Source organism: Ostrinia nubilalis, chromosome 6 (genome assembly GCF_963855985.1).
Source record: "Ostrinia nubilalis chromosome 6, ilOstNubi1.1, whole genome shotgun sequence".
Classification (NCBI taxonomy): Eukaryota; Metazoa; Arthropoda; class Insecta; order Lepidoptera; family Crambidae; genus Ostrinia; species Ostrinia nubilalis.
The window spans coordinates 9,699,101-9,719,217 of record NC_087093.1 but is presented as its reverse complement, the minus strand read 5'-3'; the positions used below and the strand labels follow the sequence as shown (position 1 = coordinate 9,719,217).

At 39.2% G+C, this 20,117-nt stretch overlaps 2 protein-coding genes across 2 annotated transcripts in view; one reads left to right on the top strand and one right to left on the bottom strand.

Moving 5' to 3' along the window:
• The first annotated feature begins 2,860 nt into the window (after window positions 1-2,860).
• Window positions 2,861-5,023, top strand: LOC135072949 (cysteine and histidine-rich domain-containing protein morgana). Its single transcript, XM_063966958.1, has 6 exons — window positions 2,861-3,051; window positions 3,226-3,362; window positions 3,448-3,650; window positions 3,795-4,011; window positions 4,182-4,376; window positions 4,658-5,023. Exons 1-6 carry the CDS (start codon window positions 2,973-2,975, stop codon window positions 4,880-4,882), a joined length of 1,056 nt encoding a protein of 351 aa, XP_063823028.1. The 5' UTR covers window positions 2,861-2,972; the 3' UTR covers window positions 4,883-5,023.
• Window positions 5,024-7,358: 2,335 nt separating this feature from the next.
• The window catches only part of LOC135072820 (protein dissatisfaction), a 34,848-nt gene continuing 22,089 nt past the window's right edge, over window positions 7,359-20,117 (bottom strand). The window contains exons 4-10 of the mRNA XM_063966857.1: window positions 15,618-15,775; window positions 14,938-15,111; window positions 14,209-14,319; window positions 12,681-12,920; window positions 8,614-8,695; window positions 7,969-8,074; window positions 7,359-7,560 (exon numbers count right to left, since the gene is read on the bottom strand). Of these exons, the coding sequence (XP_063822927.1) occupies window positions 7,359-7,560; window positions 7,969-8,074; window positions 8,614-8,695; window positions 12,681-12,920; window positions 14,209-14,319; window positions 14,938-15,111; window positions 15,618-15,775 (1,073 nt within the window). The remainder of the gene's footprint in view (window positions 7,561-7,968; window positions 8,075-8,613; window positions 8,696-12,680; window positions 12,921-14,208; window positions 14,320-14,937; window positions 15,112-15,617; window positions 15,776-20,117) is intronic.

Genomic DNA, 20,117 nt, shown 5'->3' with positions numbered 1-20,117 from the left:
CAAAATCTATTCATTACAAAAAAAATATGAGTGTTGCCAAATACAATACATAAAAATTAATAATAAGTCGTAACAGCAGGCCTATCGTATAACTAAAAAAAATTGACAGTTAGAGTTACCAACTAATTTAAAAAGAAATCCTTATAATGGTTTATAAAATTGTGGAGCAAATATGATGTACTTCAATCCGTGATGTTGAATGTCGTTTGAAAAAAAAAAAAATAGTAAAGTTATCTTCGTTTTGTCGATATCGATGATATGGAGGTTTAAAATAAAGGTAATGTTAATATTATGTCATCGTAAAGTATTGTTATTTTGTAAATATTTTGTGTTCGGCGCATGGTTGGACAAACGGAAACAGTGAAGTGGTGCGGTCATAATTATGCTATGTACTCACGCCCAAAAATTTTGACATATTTTCTCCACGGTTTTTTAAAATGAGTTTTATTGAAAAATTTAAGAAATATTAAATTCACCACTTAAACCCATAGATATCCACAAAATGACAAGAAAGTTGTTAATAAGCTATTTTGTTGTAAGTAAAACAACATTCAACAACAGAACAAAATAGCTTTGGCACAGTTTACTTGTCATATCTATGGGTTTAAGTGGTGAATTTTGATATTTCTTTAATTTTTCAATATAGTTCATTAAAAAAAACCGTGGAGAAATGTCAAACTTTTTGGGCGTGAGTACATTACATAGCATATGACCCCACCACTTCACTATTTCCGTTTGTCAAACCATGCGCCGAACACCCTATGTTAAATATTTACAATTATTTTGTTTCAATTATCTTGTTTAAATAAACCTACAAGTTAATCGCTAAATCAACGTATTTTATCATAATATTAATTCAGAATTCGCATTTAATAAACACTGAAATTAAAAGTCTATCACACACACTGAACTAACAAAACGAATACCTACATATTTATTTAACTTTATTTAGTATGATGGTTTATTTTCTATTTTGAGATAGAAACTGGATTGATGATTGGCGACGACACAGAAGAAGTGGTAAATTTTGTATTATTTGGACTTTGTAATACAGGGTGTTTGGCGCATCGTGTGCCAAAATGATTTGACAGATAGAATGGGTCATTTCCTATATTTTCAGCCCCCATAACACGTTTCATGCCAGGCGGCTACTTTTATATTAATTTTTTTAGTAATTTCACCAAAATACCCAAATCGCATTACTTAATTTCGATTTTTAAAAAAACTACTAGGCGTAGCCTCAAAGTAAATATTTTGTTTTGACGTGCATTGATGTAGGGTTGCATCAAATCTAAATTTACTGGCACATATCATCTAGTTTTTTTTTAATTCAGCTTTGAAGTTTTCCGAAAAGTTAAAAATGGACTGAACATTTAAGTTTACATGGCTATAAAAAAATAAATAAAAGAGATAGCGATCTTCGGATTTTATCAAAACTTCTCTAGTCTATCCCCATTCAAACGGTATACTAATCTTATTTAAATAATAACAATAACTCCACAAATTCCTTAAATTAGTGCATTGACTCTACTCGGACTGATTTGCGAAATTTGTGTTTATAGCCCCTTTTTGTGTGGATAACACGTTAATAAACACCTAACAGGTAAAAATTATTTATCTTATGCAATGTAAAAACCTGTTTTTCAATGTGGATTTCTTGAAATTAAAGACGAAAATAATTATTTTGATCGTTTATTAATTATTACAAATTTTGTTCAAAATGACCGCCTCGGCAACGTATACACTCACGTCATCTTCTTCTAATTTCGACTGTTGTCGTATGCAGCCACATTTCTCTTTTTATTATTACAAAGGCGTTTTCTACTCGTGGATTAGAAGAGATGGCCCTATACAGTGGCCTGCACGTTCCCCAGACCTAATTCCGTTAGATTTTTACGTCTGGGGACGGGCTAAAGAACTGGTGTACGTAACGGATTCAAACAATAGAAGAACTACAACAACGTATGAATTAGATAATCCTTATAAATTATAAACGCCTTTGTAGTAATAAAAAGAGAAATGTGGCTGCATACGACAACAGTCGAAATTAGAAGAAGATGTCGTGAGTGTATACGTTGCCGAGGCGGACATTTTGAACTAAATTTGTAAAAATTAATAAACGATAAAAATAATTATTTTCGTCCTCAAATTCAAGAAATCCACATTGAAAAACGATAGGTAAAAGGCTTTTACATTGCATAAGATAAATAATGTTTACCTGTTAGGTGTTCAACGTGCTATTCACACAAAAAGGGGCTATAAACACGAAATTTCGCAAATCAGTCCGAGTAGAGTCAATGCACTAATTTAAGGAATTTGTGAAGTTGTTGTTATTATTTAAACAAGATTAGTATACCATTTGAATGGGGATAGACTAGAGAAGTTTTGATAAAATCCGAAGATCGCTATCTCTTTTATTTATTTTTTTATAGCCATGTAAACTTAAATGTTCAGTCCATTTTTAACTTTTCGGAAAACTTCAAAGTTGAATTAAAAAAAAACTAGATGATATTTGCCAGTAAATTTAGATTTGATGCAACCCTACATCAATGCACGTCAAAACAAAATATTTACTTTGTAGCTACGCCTAGTAGTTTTTTTTTAAATCGAAATTAAATGATGCGATTTGGGTATTTTGGTGAAATTACTAAAAAAAATAATTTAAAAGTAGCCGCCTGGCATGAAACGTGTTATGGGGGCTGAAAATATAGGAAATGACCCATTCTATCCGCCAAATTATTTTGGCACACGATGCGCCAAATTATCGATCGATAGTGATCTACTTATCGAGTAGTGAACATCACTAGCCTATTGTTGGGTAGTTGTCACTTGGTTTTGTTACTTCTGTCTGTCACTTCTGTCAAGTTCTGTCAGTGGTCTGCCTGCTTGTGCTCGTTTGCTGTTTGCGAGAGCTATTTTGAGCCAGAAGATTTACCTATCCAATTTCAACGTTAATTTTATAAAGATTGTAAATGCCTGAAAATAAAGATATGCTCCAATGTTATAATCGCGGCTGTGGGCAGCTTTTCGACCCTAATAAAAACGATAAAGGTGCGTATGTTCTGGAAATTTCTGTAACCTATCTATCTCTTATTTTTGGTGTTGAATAACTCTTTAAATAAATTAATAATACCTACCAGTTATCACTTATTTATTTCTAAAAGTTAAGTGCTGTAGTGTACCCATGTTCAAGTGAAAACATATTTAAAAATTTTCAATCAACAGATGAATGTTGTCATCATCCTGGTGCTCCAGTCTTCCACGACGCATACAAAGGGTGGTCATGCTGCAATAAGAAAAGTGTAGACTTTACTGAGTTTCTGAACATTAAAGGCTGCACTATGTCCAAACATTCTAATGTGGTATGTTTTTTATTTAATTTTATCTTTGTTTTATGCTGCTATGGTTACAAATTACTGTGTATAAATAAACTATTTTATTTCTTAGAAACCACCAGAACCAGTAAAGAAACCTTTAGATAAGGATTTGGAGAAACAACAGGTTATAGAAAGGAGACCTCCAGTCACCGGCCCTCAATTACCACGGCCACCGTTTGATTCACCTATGGTTACATTAAAAGCAAGCATTGCTGATGCATTGAGGGAAAGTGTTCAGAAATCTGCACAGAAACCAGTTACTCCTGAGGATGGGTACCTTTTTCATTTATTTATTATCAAATGTCATTTTTGCACTCGATATTAATTTATTATAATTTTCTGCATTTACCGTCATCATCAGCTTCTCAATATCTGTGTATTTTAGAATGAAGATACTTATATACAAACCTGTTTCAGTATTATTGCTATTGGTACAATTTGCAAAAATGGTGGCTGTAACATGTCATACGAAGGTCCCCAGACTGACGGTACCATGTGCACATATCACCCGGGATGCCCAGTGTTTCACGAAGGTCTCAAGTATTGGTCCTGTTGTCAAAAAAGAACGACAGACTTCAACACATTTCTTAGTCAGCCTGGCTGTACAACTGGCACTCATAAGTGGTTCAAGGAAGTATGTTGACATACCATCTTATTTGATGATATAGTAAAATAAACCTTGCCAATTGTGCTATGTGTTGTATGGGAGAGTACATAGTATAAAATTATCTTGTGTACAACATATTATGATAAAAAATTTCAGCAATAAGTTTCAGTGATAATACAATAATTTCTTGTTTATAGGCAACTCCTGCTGGCACAGTGCAGTGTCGCTGGGACTGGCATCAGACTGGCGATCTAGTTATTGTGAGCATATATGCCAAGAAATATGACCCGACTCTTAGTTTTGTGAAACTGAACCCTATTCGTCTGAATGCAAAGTTGGTCTTTAGAGAAGAAGGTGATGCAGCGTTTGAACTGGATATTGAACTGAGAGGCGTAAGTTTTATTCACTACTCAATTCATAAATATATTAAATGTTTTATTAATAAGGTGAAGAGATTCATCAAATAGATGTATACTTGTGTGTCATTCTGAGTTATTCTGTAAAATGAATGTACTTGTGACACTAAGAATAAATAAATAAATACAGTGGGATTTGCAGACTTGTTAGGATTAGATAGTTTCTTGAGAGTCATTACTTTTTACCCGACTGCGCCAGAAGGAGGGTCATTTGATACTGTATTACATTCTTCTTATGCATCACAATTATTTTTCAGGTGGTCAGTGTTGAAGAAAGTTCTGCATCAATGCTGCCAACAAAATTGGAGATCAAACTGAAGAAAGCTGAACCAGGAGCATGGAGCAAACTGGACTTCCCCAAGAACGAACCTAAAAAAGAGGCCCCACAGCCGCAAGAAGAGAAAACAGATGAAGACGACTCGGTTGATCTCTCCACCGTGGAAGCTATTCAATCGATGGGCAAAGTGAACATGACTGGATGAACTTATTGGTGTGAAATTCTGATAAACTGATCTTGAATTTATTTTAAAACTTGTGTTGTTTCAAAGAACTCTTTTATATTGAGATTTATTGTCAATGTATGAAATTGGTTCATTTGACTAAAATAAAATAAATATTGTAAAGGGTGTTTTATATTTAATTATCCATTCTCATCAATCAAGAACAATATTTTAATACATACAATAATGTAACATTTGATGTCAAACTCTCATAAATACATTATATTATTTACAGTGCAAAACACAGATCTAGAAGTGACTGCTGTTTATAATAATTTTCGTAGACATAGTTATAATCTAATTAATATTATTGAAATACCTACTTATTACAATTGCTACTATAAACAAGTAATAAGTTACTTACAGTAACATTTACAATTTACAATGACTAGAACGTTAGAGACTAGAATTAACAAGGAAATATTAAATTATTATTTATAAGTGCCATGCTGTATAACCTGATTATTTTATTTAATGACATGGTTTGATTATGTTAATCATAGTATTGTCCTACTGAATAATGATTGCAACTAATTGGTCACACAAAGATAACTTTTACCTTGAAATTCTATAAGACATTTTATGTTGATTGATTGAGAAATCATAAATGAGCATATTAGGCCAGTAGAATTAGATGTTAAATCAGAAATAATTCCTACAAAAGATTTTATTGCTTTAATGGCTTCCAGGGCAACCAAGCCCAATATTATCTGTGCTCCTAGGTTTTTGACTTCGACGGAGTTGTGCTTAAGTGTTGGGGGCCCCCGAAAGGGGCGGTTTTTAGGTTTTCCGGTTATACCGCGTAAAGGACTTACCCTATCGAAAAGTGGTCTTCCTGACGGTTGAAGGGCATTTAATCCTGCATTAAATAAGACCAAATTCATATGTTTTGGACAAACCGTTCTCGTGCAAATGTTCGGCAAAGTAGAAAATATGTGTATAATTAATGATCCTCTCCACGTCCAAAAGCTCGTCACCCGTAGGCTCCCAAGCCTTGTAAAGGGTCGTCTTAACCAGCGTATCTCTGTCAAGGCTCACGAGTTGGATTCGCTTATCCTTGTTAGTCCCAGCCGTTCCTTAACTGCGGTTGCTGCACCTCTTCCTGGCACTCTCCTGAACGACTCTGTGTTACCTAATGTGGCTGCCTCTCTTCCTTGTACCCTCCTGTACGATTGCATTGCTTAGCCATATGCCTGGTCCAAGGTTCGACGCCACAAAATCAACTTCATACGCGTAAAAATAGTTTGAATACTATTTCCCGTGCTTGAAACATTTTTATTTACTGCTTCGCCTCTATTAGTCGTAGAGTGATTGTATAAATCCTATAGCCTTCCTCAATTTATGAGCTATTCAACACAAAAATAATTATTTCAATCAAACTAGTAATTCTTAAGATTAGCGCGTTCAAACAAACAAACAAAAAACTCTTCAGCGTTTTAATATGAACTTGTTGTTGTTGATTTTTGGCGTTGAACCTTAGACCAGGCATACGGCTAGGCAACGTAGTCGTGCAGAAGGATACAAGGAAGAGGGGCAGCCACAGTAGGTAACACAGAGTCGTTCAGGTGAGTGCCAGGAAGAGGTGCAGCAACCGCAGTTAAGGAACGGCTGGGACGAACAAGGATAGGCGCATCCAGCTCGTAAGCCTTGACAGGGTTACACTGGTTGAGGCGCTCCTTTTCAAGATTTGGAAGCCTGCGGGTAACGAACTTTTGGACGTGGAGAGGGTCATTAATTATACACATATTTTCTACTTTGCCGAACATTTGTACGAGAACGGTTTGTTCAAAACATATGAATTTGGTCTTATTTCATGCAGGATTAAATGCCCTTCAACCGTCAGGAAGACCACTTTTCGATAGGGTAAGTCCTTTACGCGGTATAACCGGAAAACCGAAAAAGCGCCCCTTTCGGGGGCCCCCACCACTTAAGCACAACTACGTCGAAGTCGAAAACCTAGGAGATTCTTTATGGGCAACTAATGAAGCCATTAAAGCACTAAAATCTTAAGTAGGAATTATTTCCGATTTAATTCATTTTTGTGTTTTATTCCACTGGCCTATATCGCATTTATGTATGTCCTGTAGGTACATATTATTATTATTCTGTGGTTAGACGCCAATTTAATAACATAAAGGTGATAAACATTATTTTGTAAGTAGTTAGGTATTACCCGTTCGCGCTAAGTTTGCCGGTCCGTGGAATGCGCGTCCCCTCCCCCAACCGCGATTAAACGCAATTAGTTAGTGATTAAACGCAATTAATGTGTCTTATTTTACGCAAATACACAATTTTTATCGATAATTAATAAATACAAAATATTTTAAATATAGTTTGTTTTAGTTATAACGCTTCCCTTCGAGTGACATCATATCGCTAGCGGCAAACTTAAAGCGAACGGATATTATAGACGTTATTCCTTAGGTACTTAATTACGACCTATGTATTCTAAGTTGCTTTATGGCGAAGCACAGTGTTCGCTAGAGGTGGCCGGTGGTGCAGGATGGAAGGGTGGGGCAGGGGCCGGCTGCATACGGTACATGTCGTGAAGCAGGGTGGCCACTGAGACGTCGCCAACGGTCTCGCGGAAAAGCAGCAACTCGATGGAGCGCGCGCGGACTGCTCGGAGTGATGGCAGGAGGAGGAGTAGACGACCGAACCTGAAAGTTTGACAATGATTAAAGAAATCATTATTTGACAATCATTAATGCAATACAACCCCACGACTATATCCCCGAAGATTAATAAAATTTCTGTTGTCATTAAATATGTAGGTACCTACGTTAAGAAATGAAACTGATAGTGAAAACTGAGGATTGATCATGGAAATTGCCATCGTATTTGGGAATCGGAAAATTGAAAAAGCCCTTCTGGCGAGGGCGCCCCACATAACTCATCGGCTCCCCCGGGCTGGTGAGTAAGTATCTATGCAGTTTCATGCATTTTCCAGTCGAAAAAAGGCGGTCTTATCGCTAGGTAGCGATCTTTTACAGACTGCTCAGCGACGGGGCTGTAGCTCCTAATATAGGTAAGTACATATTTTGCGTAATAACATTTTTGCATCTTACCTCGTGGGTTGGCGGGTGTACCTAGTTCGCACGTAGTCCGCGAGGATGCACTGCGCCTGGTCCTGCAGCATCTCCACCGGCTGCGTCTCGCTCAGGCCAGGCGTGTCTGGATCAATTGGGGGAATTGGAAATAGATGGTGTGTTCCGTTAGCATGAGAACTGCTCAGTGCTCCAAACCCTCCAGTGAGAGCACTTAGCAGCGCTCGCAGTATAACGCGGAACACACCCATAATCTGTTTGCTCCTGGCGACAAATAGCAACAAGACCAGGCGTACCTGGACTGGATCAGTTGGGGGAATTGGAAATAGATGGTGTGTTCCGTTATAGCAGGAGTATCTACTGCTTAGTGCTCCAAACCCTCCAGTGAGCGCACTTAGCAGCGCTCGCAGTATAACAGAATTCAACCTTATCTAAGTATGTGCTCCACTGCTGATGACAAATAGCAACGAGACCAGGCGTAGGTATCTGCTGGATCAATTGGGGGGAATTGGAAATTGATGATGTGTTCCGTTATAGCACTGCGAGCACCCAGGAGTGAGAGCACTGAGGCGCTCGCAGTATAACCGACTACACAACAATTAATCTCTTTGTTCCACAGAAGATGTTAAACAGTAGGTAGCTAATGTTGTCAAAGTTAGTACCAACCTGGTGAGAATAGAACGATCGCCTTCATGCAACCGCACTCGCTGCCGTCTGGTGCTATTTGACGGAATCGGCATAGAATTTCCTGTTGATGAAATAATATAATTAGTAAGTAAGTAAGTTATTGATATTATGCTTGTGCTACGAGTGGGTACGCCACTTGGATGTCCAAGGTTCGCCACAACAGTCCAGTGGCGCATTGGGAATCGAAATACTGCGTTCCTCGGATCCGACCCGACACACGGTGGATCGAGCCCATACAAGGTGTTGGACATGGTGCTTTAAATGCAACTACTTAAAACAAGATTGATTTGCATATAAATTGAAAGATGAGACTTCATTCTATCAAATATCACTAATATCAAGTCATGATCTACTATCATAGTTATGTGGTGCGACCGTAAAGTGAACAAAGTCAAAATCATGGATTTTCTGACTTCTGTTTGTATTGTCAATTTATCCAATTTCGTTTACTGGTTTTATGTTATTACTTATTAATGTATTAGCTTATACCTTTATCTTAATCTGTGTGTTAAAATGAGTGCCTAAAAAACTTCTAGCTTGGCTATTTTGACGTATTTTTAAAAGGTATTTTTTTAAATGAAAACTGCGTGTTTTAGTTGACATCTTGGGCGATCTTTAACAAACCATGAATGAGAGATGATAGATGACAACGTGGGCGATATTATTACTCAGTTTTTAGACCCTTATTCATCCATATTTTCGAGAAAATCACAAAAAACTAAATAAAAGCGCCTCATTTTTCCGCATAGCAAAATTAACTTAGGTAAAATTCGTTACACTAAAATAATGTCAGGTAAACCAAAGATGTTTATTTTGGTTTATGAGTTGTTTATCGTGTGCAATTCAGTAAAAATACTCATTAAAATGAAAAACCTCAAGTCAAATAGAGATTTGTATGCATTATTAAAAACCACGATGAAAGATCGCGCTAGTTCTTTAGCTAGGATACTAGAGCTGTTTTCGCATACACTCTCTTCAGATAAACAGAGGTAAGTACTAACGTAGTTAATACTTTATGAACATAAAGAAATACTATAAAACAGATATAGTAAAAAAATCATATTGTCATCATCTCAAAAGATTGTCGTTGAATTTAGTACATACCATACATACATTTTGTATGTATTTTTTTCTTAATTTATGATTGTGTTAGGTAGGTACTGAGTTACACATTTTATTTATCAGATAACTATAAAAAAAAACAATAATTTCATTGACACTGTTTGTCGCAAGAAGAAGTAGTGTCATTATAATGAGAACCAGTTTTTAGCTACAAACGTAGATTGGCTTAGGCAATCTGTTGATTGGAGTTAGTTTTGTAGTCCGCTAAGTCCCTATAAAATTGCATTAGTATGTATCTAACAGCTAACAGAATATAAAATCAAGCTCGACAAAATCGAACAAAGTGATTGTGTGTAGTGATTGCAAATATTCGATAGTTTTCTATTTCGAATATTCGAATATTTTTTCAGTGATATTCGAATATTATTCGAATATTCGAATACTTCAAAAAAAATAAAAAGTACTTAAATTATCAATGTTTTATTGCTGGTTTTATTACTGTAGGAACTATATTTTAACTATTTAACAATATAGTTTTTAAAACAGTTATAAAATTCTCATCATCATCATCATTTCAGCCATAGGACGTCCACTGCTGAACATAGGCCTCTCCCAATGACTTCCACAATGACTGGTTGGCAGCGGCCTGTATCCAGCGCCTTCCCGCTACCTATATGAGGTCTTCGGTCCACCTTTGTGGGTGGACGTCCCACGCTGCGCTTTTTGGTACGTGGCCTCCACTTCAGAACCTTTCTGCCCCATCGGCCATCATTTCAGCGTACTATGTGATCTGCCCATTGCCACTTCAGCTTGCTAATCCGTCGGGCTATGTCAGCGACTTTAGTTCGTTTACGGATCTCCTCATTTCTGATTCAATCTCGTAAAGAAACACTGAGCAGAGCCCTCCCCATAGCACGCTGTGCAATTTTGAGCTTATTTATAAATCCTTTTGTAAGAGGCCACGTTTCCGAGCCGTGTGCCATCACTGGTAGAGGTAACACACACTGATTGAAGAATTTCGTCTTTAGGCACTGAGGTGTTTGGACGAAAAGATGTTGTATAGTTTCCCGAACGCTGCCCAGCCGAGTTGGATTCGACGATTTACCTTTTTCTCGAAATTTAATCTACCTAGCCGAATCGTTTATCAGAGGAAGACATACTTGTCAACACAGCACAACAGTCTCGAGAATCGAGCTCCAACCGAAACATTGGACCTAAGGACTTTGGACCTAAGCTTCGTTTTGTCCATGTTCATCCGAAGGCCTGCCTGTTGAGAGACTCGATTAAGGTCTTCGAGCATTGTGCCGAGGTCTTCAAGTGATTCTGCCATGACCACAATATCGTGAGCAAACCGAAGCTGAGTGATGTATTCGCTATTGAAAGGTAATTATGCCTAATCCTTTCCATTCAAGGAGCTTGAAAGCGTCTTCCAATGCAGCGGTCAATGGTTTCGGAGATATAACATCTCTCTGCCTGACGCCTCCCTGCAGAGGAATCGCCCTCGTGCTCTGCTCCTGTACTCGGCTCGACATGGTAGCGTTTCTGTACAGGCATTTCAGCATCTCGATATACCGATAGTCAATACGGCACCGCTGAAGAGACTGCAGCACTGCCTAAGTATCGATCGAATCTAAGGCCTTCTCATAGTCTAAGAAAAGCATCACCACGCTTCTATCCCATGCCTCTGGCGTTGTTTCTTAGAGTAAGACGGAACGAGTTTCGGTGTTCCACCCGCGTTCAGAAGCTCCCAGGTTATTCTGTCATCACCCGGTGCCTTGTTGTTCTTTAGCTGTTTGAGAGCCTTCCTAATCAATCTCGTATAGGCTGATATACGGGATGTCTTTGGTATAGTGTGGCGTTAACCTAGCTCTTGCGTTAACCTAGCATCTGTTGCTGAGTTATTTACAGGTTTGGAGGTATGTAGCTGTCCATAAATCTTTTCGATCTCACCCAGAACCTCGGCTTTTGTTGACGTTACCGTCCGCCGTCTTCAGCATCGTTAGCTGACTTTGCTCAATAAAGTTGTCTCTTTCAGGTAATTTGGAACCTTGGTTTCGCAAGACAACTTAATGTTCATCAATGAAGTCGGAAGCATCAATGACTAGTTCTTTTAGTTGGTGATATGTATTTGATGCCTCCGACCACATTTGCAAACACTAAGTTGTCTTCGTTCTATCTTTTCTGTTTATTTTTGTAATATTCGAATATTCGAATACATGCTAATTTACTATTCGAATATTAAATTTGGAATCTAAATTCGAATATTCGAATATTCGAATATTCGATTGCAACCCCTAATTGTGTGCAATGAAAAATCAGGCGTTTGCAAAAACATTTCTTTCATAATTTTAACACTTAATGAGAATAAATTTAGTGTATTGTTAGATTATGTATCTAACAGTTAACAGAATATGAAATCAAGCTCGACAAAATCGAACAAAGTGATTGTGTGCAATGAAAAATCAGGCGTTTACAAAAATATTTCTTTAATAATTTTAACACTTAATGAGAATAAATTTAGAGTATTGTTAGACTATGTTACTCTTTAAATATGGAAACAGACCAAAATGAGTGAGTATTTGCTTTTAATTGAACAATAAATACAAGTTTTTCATCACTATATTTTAAGAATTTTTTTCACTTATATTAATTGCCATCTAATAAGTAAAATCTATCACATTAGAAAGATAAACTTGTCAACCTTACACTGTAAAAATTTGAAGTTACTACGTTGACGCAATCTCATTTTATTTTAAAAACACTGAGTAAGGAAGCGATGTCCAACGTTTTGTATGGGCTCGATCCAGTGTGCGACACCGACACCTTTGGGCTAAGTACTTATGTAGCTTCTAAACGTCACTTTTAAACCTAAAAGTTCGTTATCATCCAAGATATCTTTACGCACTCAATAGCAAATTAGCCTATAATTAATTGGAATGCTTAAGATGCCGCAGTGCTTAATTTGATCTGCTGTCGTTACCAACCTGTAAAGTGTTAAGCTCCAAGTCAGCCAACGGGTCGGGCGGCAACCGAGCGCGGGCTGCGGGCGCGGCCAGCAATGGTGCCAGATCCCAAGGCGCAGACCACTGTGCCAAGTGCAGTAGGAACAGGTCCTTCCACGCCGCTCGGAGCAACACCAGCTGGTCAGAATGCGCGAGCGCCTGAAATGGTGCTAGGCACCGCACCCATCGCACTGCCATGAAAAGCAGGCGAGCGCTGGTCTCCTATTGAATAAGGTACCTAATTAAGCGAGTTTTTTCAGTGTTGCCATTTTCAAAACATCAGGTTTTTGGTAGAGCACGCAAAACGCAAATGCATAAGAAGTCTAGTATGCTCTCTCTCTCTTCAAATGTAAGATTAATCTATGAACTAGGAGTATCAGATCAGGGCGTGGTTTTTACTAAAAAAGTTTAATCACTTCCAGTACGAATGCGATGCCACTAGAAATGCGATTGATGCCGACGAACCGACACAAGTTACTTTACTACTTATAATAATTAATCTTAGATTTTTCTAATTTCTAATAAGCTCTCTACATTTACTCGTATTATTAGGTAGGGCCACATGGTAAAATCCAATGGTAAAATCAAAGACGCTCTATCAAAATTCAGTACAATGGAATAAACTTCTTCTTGCAACTAAGTAAGTAGGTAAGTACCTACTATGTCTTTCCTAAAAATATCGGAGAAGCTACGGATCGGTACTCATCTATGTATTCGACTTGGGATTAGGTAAGGACAATATACAATCGCACTGATATTAAGTGTCGCGAATGGGCGGGGTAAGTGAATTGAAGGCGAGAAGTCACCCTCGGCGACCAATCGCGACTCCGCGCCCGCCCCTCAAGTCAAAAAGCCACCTACCCGGAAGTCGTGTACACACCCCTCAAAGTTTTTACTGTATGCCTATCAAAACAGCGCGACCTTTTACTACCCGTGTTTTTGTAAGCGCCTGAAGCATACATGAAACTATCTTCAAATAAACAACTATTTATTTTATCCTGGTAAAACGCTGGTTTTCCTCTTTCCTCATTGTATTTGACACCAAATACTATACGGTTGGCGGGGCACATAGCTCGGAGAGCTGATGGCCACTGGGGCAGGAAAGTTCTTGAGTGGCGACCACGAGCCGTAAGACGTAGCGTGGGCAGGCCTCCCACTAGGTGGACCGACGATCTGGTGAAGGTCGCGGGAGGTGCCTGGATGCGAGCGGCGCAGGACCGGTCTTTGTGGAAATCCTTGGGGGAGGCCTTTGTCCGGCAGTTGACGTCTTTCGGCTGAAACGAACGGACTATACGGTTGAGACGTCACTTTATTTTACTTTAGTAACTAACTAACTTTTTAACAATTTCGAAGCAAGCAAAGAATCTAAAACTTCTGAACTTCTTATAAGAATTCTTTTAGAAAAGCTGTGCTTGGAGTTATTGTATAAAATGTGTCATGGTGTTAACTCAGTATTGAGACTGTTACTAAGTTTTGTTGTGGTGAAGGTGTAACTTATGTATTGAGTTACCTGCAATAACTCCCAAGTCGGAGCCAACGGAGCCCCGAAAGCACTAGGCGGGGGCCGCAGCAGCGTGGGGTCTCCTTGCAGTTGCAGCTGCTTGGCGCTCCACATCAACTCCTAAGAAAAAATGATTCATAATTAAGTACGAGTATGTCACGATTTTTTTCGAGGATGATTCAGTGATGTTTAACAAATAAATTAAATTGTTAAACGATGTCGTTTAGGCCATTATCATCGTTCATGTATTGTGTAGTAGAGTAGATGTAGGTATAAGTACACTGTAAAGTTCCAAATCTAGTCTTGAAATAGTAAAATGGTTCGCAAAAGTTAGAGGTACCTAGATACAATTTACAACAATTAAAACGTCAGAAAATAAAAATCCTGTAGTTTTTGCTAATTGCTGAAAGTTTGCAATCCCGCATGCACGTTTTAGTATTGTTTAACAATGTGTTTGTTTATAAATAATTAACGCTAAATTTTTAACACAGCGCGCGCCGTATTATTATTACTTATAGCAAGCTTTGTAAACAATAGGTTTAGTGGACAGTGTGGACATTATAGTTTCTAGCAATGGGGACTACGACGTAATCAGGTCGCGAACTGAGTTGACTGGCAATTTATTGATTTCAAAGCTCATTTTGGAGGGTAGGTCCAATGAGGCGGATTTTTAAGAAGTGCTGGTGTCGTTTCAATTTGTTACTAACTATAGCGTTTGTCTGGATATTGGCCACGCACCTGGCATTTGTCAGTGGACATGAGTATATGCAGCAGGCCCGGCGGCGGCGGCGCTAAGAAGGGCTCGGGGACCAGCGGCAACGGGCTGACGGCTCCGGCGCCGCCCGCGCCGCTCGAGCCCGCTGACGATGCCGTGCTCAGTGGGGCCTGATCGCTTGACCCGCTTATGCTGAACTGTTTTTTGATATTCATGTTAGTAGGTAATTTACTTTCATTTGACTGCCTATCTATTAAACCTTATAAATTGCCACGTTTGAACAATAAGCTTAGTGAGCTTTCCTTTGATTAACTGATCTTTTTCCAGTAAGTACCTAAGCACTAAGCTATTTATTCTTTGCTAGATCAGAAGCACTACGACTGAAAAGAAAAGTATCTAGGTAGTAACGACCAGGTTCATATGATAAAAAGTGAGTAAGTAGTTCTCTATTGCCCAAAGAATACTCAAAAAGTATTAGGAAAGTCATCCGTTACGCCATCCCCTACCTTATAATGGATTTACGAGTATTTAGTATTTTAAAGCTAGTGTTTTAAACCCAATAATAACATTTAATTCACAGCGATATCATAACCAACAGAAACCTTTTAGTTAATATGAAAGAAAAAAGCTCTGATTGTGATATAACTAATATCCTTTAGTAGCCTTTACTTTTACTACGTGTAGGTACTCCTCGTTTGTTTACCTGAAAGTTGAAAGGCTGCGGCAGCGGGGCAAAGGGCGAGGGCGGCGACAGCTTGAGCGGGTGCGGCTTGTGCGCGTGCACCAGCGACGGCGGCGGCAGGCTGCCCAGAGCCCCCGCGTGAAGCTTCGGCTTGCGGGGCCCGCGCTCGTGCTGCACCGCTAAGGAACAGTTCGGACGTTAAGTAAGATCATTGGTACAGCTTGAGCGGGTGCGGCTTGTGCGCGTGCACTAGGGACGGCAGTGGCAAGCTGCCTAGGGCTCCCGCGTGAAGCTACGGCTTGCGGGGCCCGCGCTCGTGCTGCACCGCTAAAGAACAGTACGGACGTTAAGTAAGATCATTGCTACAGCTTGAGCGGGTGCGGCTTGTGCGCGTGCACCAGTGACGGCGGTGGCAGGCTGCCCAGGGCCCCGGCGACTTCGAACTTCTCTTATGTTCTTCTGATTAATTTCGCTGCGGGTCCAATGACAGTTTAACTTTCCCCGGGACAAACTTTGTCTTCACTGGTTGGGTTTTTAATGGCGGTCAAGCTGTAGACCCTGGCTACACAGGAGTTGTAGCGCTGGATACGAGAGGTGGGAATAGTCCCGAACTGCAGAATTGTCAAACCAGTACAACAATAACAAGGTTGTGCAGCACAAGGTACACCAGCAATAGTCGTGGCTGCCCAAAACTTAAAATCGTTCCATAGTTTTGAAAACACAGACATCAAAATCATACTGACTGATTGACAGACACTGCACCAACAGTTCATAAGTTCCTGAAACAATTGATGAACAAACTTCGAAGTCGATAGGTACCTAGGTAAATGTTGTAAATTTGAAATCTTTTAGATCGGACTCTTTATACTTCTTCCCACATTAGCGACATCAAATATTTAATCATTTACCTATTGATAGATTCTAGGTTTTCCATGTAATGACTGTAGTTATACTTTAAGTGAATAATAATATTAACATCTAAATAAAAGTTTTTGACGGGCAAATGTAGCTTCAGCGATGTTTTACACGCGGGATTATAGAGCGCGGACCGCTCCCGATCCCGCGGTAAGCCGGCTCGCGCCCTCGGGTGTGCATAGGCCGCGCTCATAATGGGGTCATTACTTATTTAGCCGAATTGCTAAGCCAATCGATAATCGTACTTGTACGTAACTTTTGTGTGACAAAAGAATGTAACTCAACAATGCAGTTATTGCTCGAAGTAGGCACGAAGAGATTGTCAGGAATACTGAAAACATAAATTACAAAGCTACAAGGTGATTCTTGTCTTCATACTTAATATCATAATATTAACAACTCGATCTCTTTCACTATTCACTATCATACTTATAACATGACAAAGTCATCTTATCATTATTTTCAAACACAGGACGTCCACTGCAGAACCAATCTAAGGCTTAAGCCTCCCCGAATGATTTCCAGATTGGCCGGTTGGTAGTGGTCTGTATCCAACGCCTTCCTGCTACCTTTATGAGATCGCTTTAAGTCTATCTTGGGGATGTACCCATAAAAAAAACTCATAAAACTCATAACTCAAGGCTTAAGGCTTTAAAAAGCACTTTTAGGGCTATATTTCACCGGGACACCATGGCGGCGCAACCAGTCGCCGGCTACCAACAAAATGTATGCAGCTTTGCGCAACCAAACGGACACCAGGTGAGTAACTCTCTATAGAGCTGCATACATTTTGTTGGTAGCCGGCGACTGGTTGCGCCGCCATGGTGTCCCGGTGAAATATAGCCTTTACACGTCCCAGTATTAACCCTACCACTGCTTCAGGACAATACATGGGCCAGTGCTGAGAAGAAGCAGCGCAAGAAACTCAGTTACTATTGTCAGCCTCACCAAATTAAATTACTAGTAAATAATAAATTAATAGTTAATTAGTCAACTTTGTTGTAATATTATTTCTATTTATCTATTCTCTTCTTCCCTTAGTTCATTCATCTTTGAATAAACACAACACACAAAGAGCATGTTTAGTGCATCGCTTCAAAAACTCATTTTGAAAGGCGTGTACGAAAATAAAAGTCCGGTATTGTTTGGTAATTGCATCAATGTGCAGGGCGCGCGATGACGTCACGCAATCGGCTTACCGGGCTGAGTCCATGAGAATGCGGCCATTGTGCCCGCACATGGCGGGCGCATACGCTACACTGCTACAGTTCACGCTTAGGGCTACCGATAGTTTTTAAAGTAATAGTAACAGGTTTTGTAGAGCAATGGAGATACTCGCACTACACCCTGAACGGATCAAGACCAGTACGCAGTCCTGAAATACACCTGAAAAACTGTTCCGTACCGTATATATCTGACTTTCGTAGATCAATAGGAAACAGTAGGAAAAAGTCACTTGCATGCGGTTTCTGTATGTAACAGCAAACGATTTCTTCAATTTAACATCAAATCAGTGCCTGACGGAGGTTATTTTACCTGCGCGTCGTCTTTTCAACGATGCTCATGCTCTGCCGTCCGCAGGGTACGGAGATAGAGGTACCTACATTACTTATCATTGGCATAACTACGTCTACCGTCAACGTGAAACAAAAGTGCTGTGTGAAAGAACGGGATTTTCATCTTTCAGAGATTCAATGACCGCTGGCTGACTACAAACGAAGGAGGTTGCTCAGTTGCTGTTTGTTATATGTAGGTATTTCTAAAAATAAAATCTTGTCGAAAGAGGCAGCCCTAGGTACCGCGCCCTCTGATACGCGGCTTAAAGTGAGAACGCGGTGCATGACACCGACACCGACGCCGGACAGCGATACGGGCGCCTCCAATTTGCGACACGGGCTTAACGCGTTTAGATACAATTTTAATTGAAACTCAGCCGCTGATGCTGCGAATACATTCAATAACAGCCGTTTTCCTAGATATATCATTATGGGTATAGATACAGTCATAGTTTAGTCTGATTACTTACTAGGCCATTATGGTTTGGGCGGGGTTGCACCTGTGAAGTTCTTGACGCTTATTTAAAACTTAAACTGGGTCTGATCATCATCTGAAGCTGTTGTTATTAGAGATGAAACGGATAGTTGTTTGGCCGGATACCGGATACCGGATATCCGGCCAGCTGCTAGGCCGGATAGCCGGATATCCGGCGGCCGGATAGTTGGCCCATTGTCTCGTTGCATGTCGTGGCCAGTTTAACGCCGCACAGGTGCTTCGAACGCGATCAGTGGGTCTATTAGTAGACTAGACTAGTCACACTTCGAAAATCGAATCCGTCCGAATAGAATGTCAGATTTTGCCACTTGTCTAGGGGGCAGTTCAATTCGGGCGATTTCGGTTGCCATCGTGAGTGTGTGATTGAATAGCGAAAATGAAATTAGTTTAGTAGACCATCAGTGAAAAAAAGATCGCCTATTTTATTTGGCAATATTTCGACATTAACAGATATTTACTACACTCGGCATCAAATAAATCGCACCTCCCGCGACAAGCACTTATCAAACGTATGCATCCCCACTTCCCAACAACATTGGAACCATTTGAAAGCCTAGTTCTAAACTTCATTTCATTAAAGGAAAGGTTCTTACCCCAAAATGTGTCTTTAGAAGGATCCAGTCCAGAGTCACTTCTTCAAAAAATAGGTAGTTACGCTCGAGCCAACTTTTATGGCTATAAAACTGTTAAATTGGGATTTCATCTGTTTTTTTATTATTTTTTTTTTTATTTATTTATTTGGAAACTCAACAGCTTGGTCGACAATTTACATGTTACAGAGTAGTACATTATATAACTCTAGCCAATTACAGAGTCTCACAGCTAATTTAAGTGTGTAGGAACAACAGAATAAATAATGTAATTTGTTATTTTAGGTTACAAAAATAAACAATAATGCAGATAAAAAAAAGCAAAAATAAAACAAGATGTGCTGGCTGGCGCATGGCGAGGATAGAAAGCTCCTAGACAACAGGAAATACAAAGACGAAGGTGTGATGTTTGGATTTTAGAATAAAAGGATAGAAGAAAAAAAAATCTGATCAATTGTGTCATAATTATGTCATATCCAACTCATACAATGGTAATGATTAGGTTTCATCCATATCCATGTATGCCTGAAATATTTGCTGTTTTAATGAGCCCTTTGAGAGATTAAATAAATCTATTTCACTATGATTATTGTTATAGGTACTAAGCAAACGAGACATAACACAGTTCTTGGCATAGTTAGTGCGGTGCAAAGGCACATTGAACAAAGGAGTCTTGGCCGTGCGATACTTGGGGGTACGGAACTGAATTTGTTCAAGTAAAATAGGGTTATTAATATTACTATTTACAATATCATGTAGTAAAGACATGTCTAGTAACTCACGCCGAGATTTAAGAGGCATGAGTGAGTAGTGACGACAGTCGTCCTCGTAAGATACGCTATGCCTATGGGTCTTGTAGTTAAGGTGCTTTACAAAAAGTTTTTGGATTCTCTCAATTCTGTCTATGTATTTATTGTATTGAGGAGACCATATGGCACTTGCGTATTCAAGGATACTTCGACAG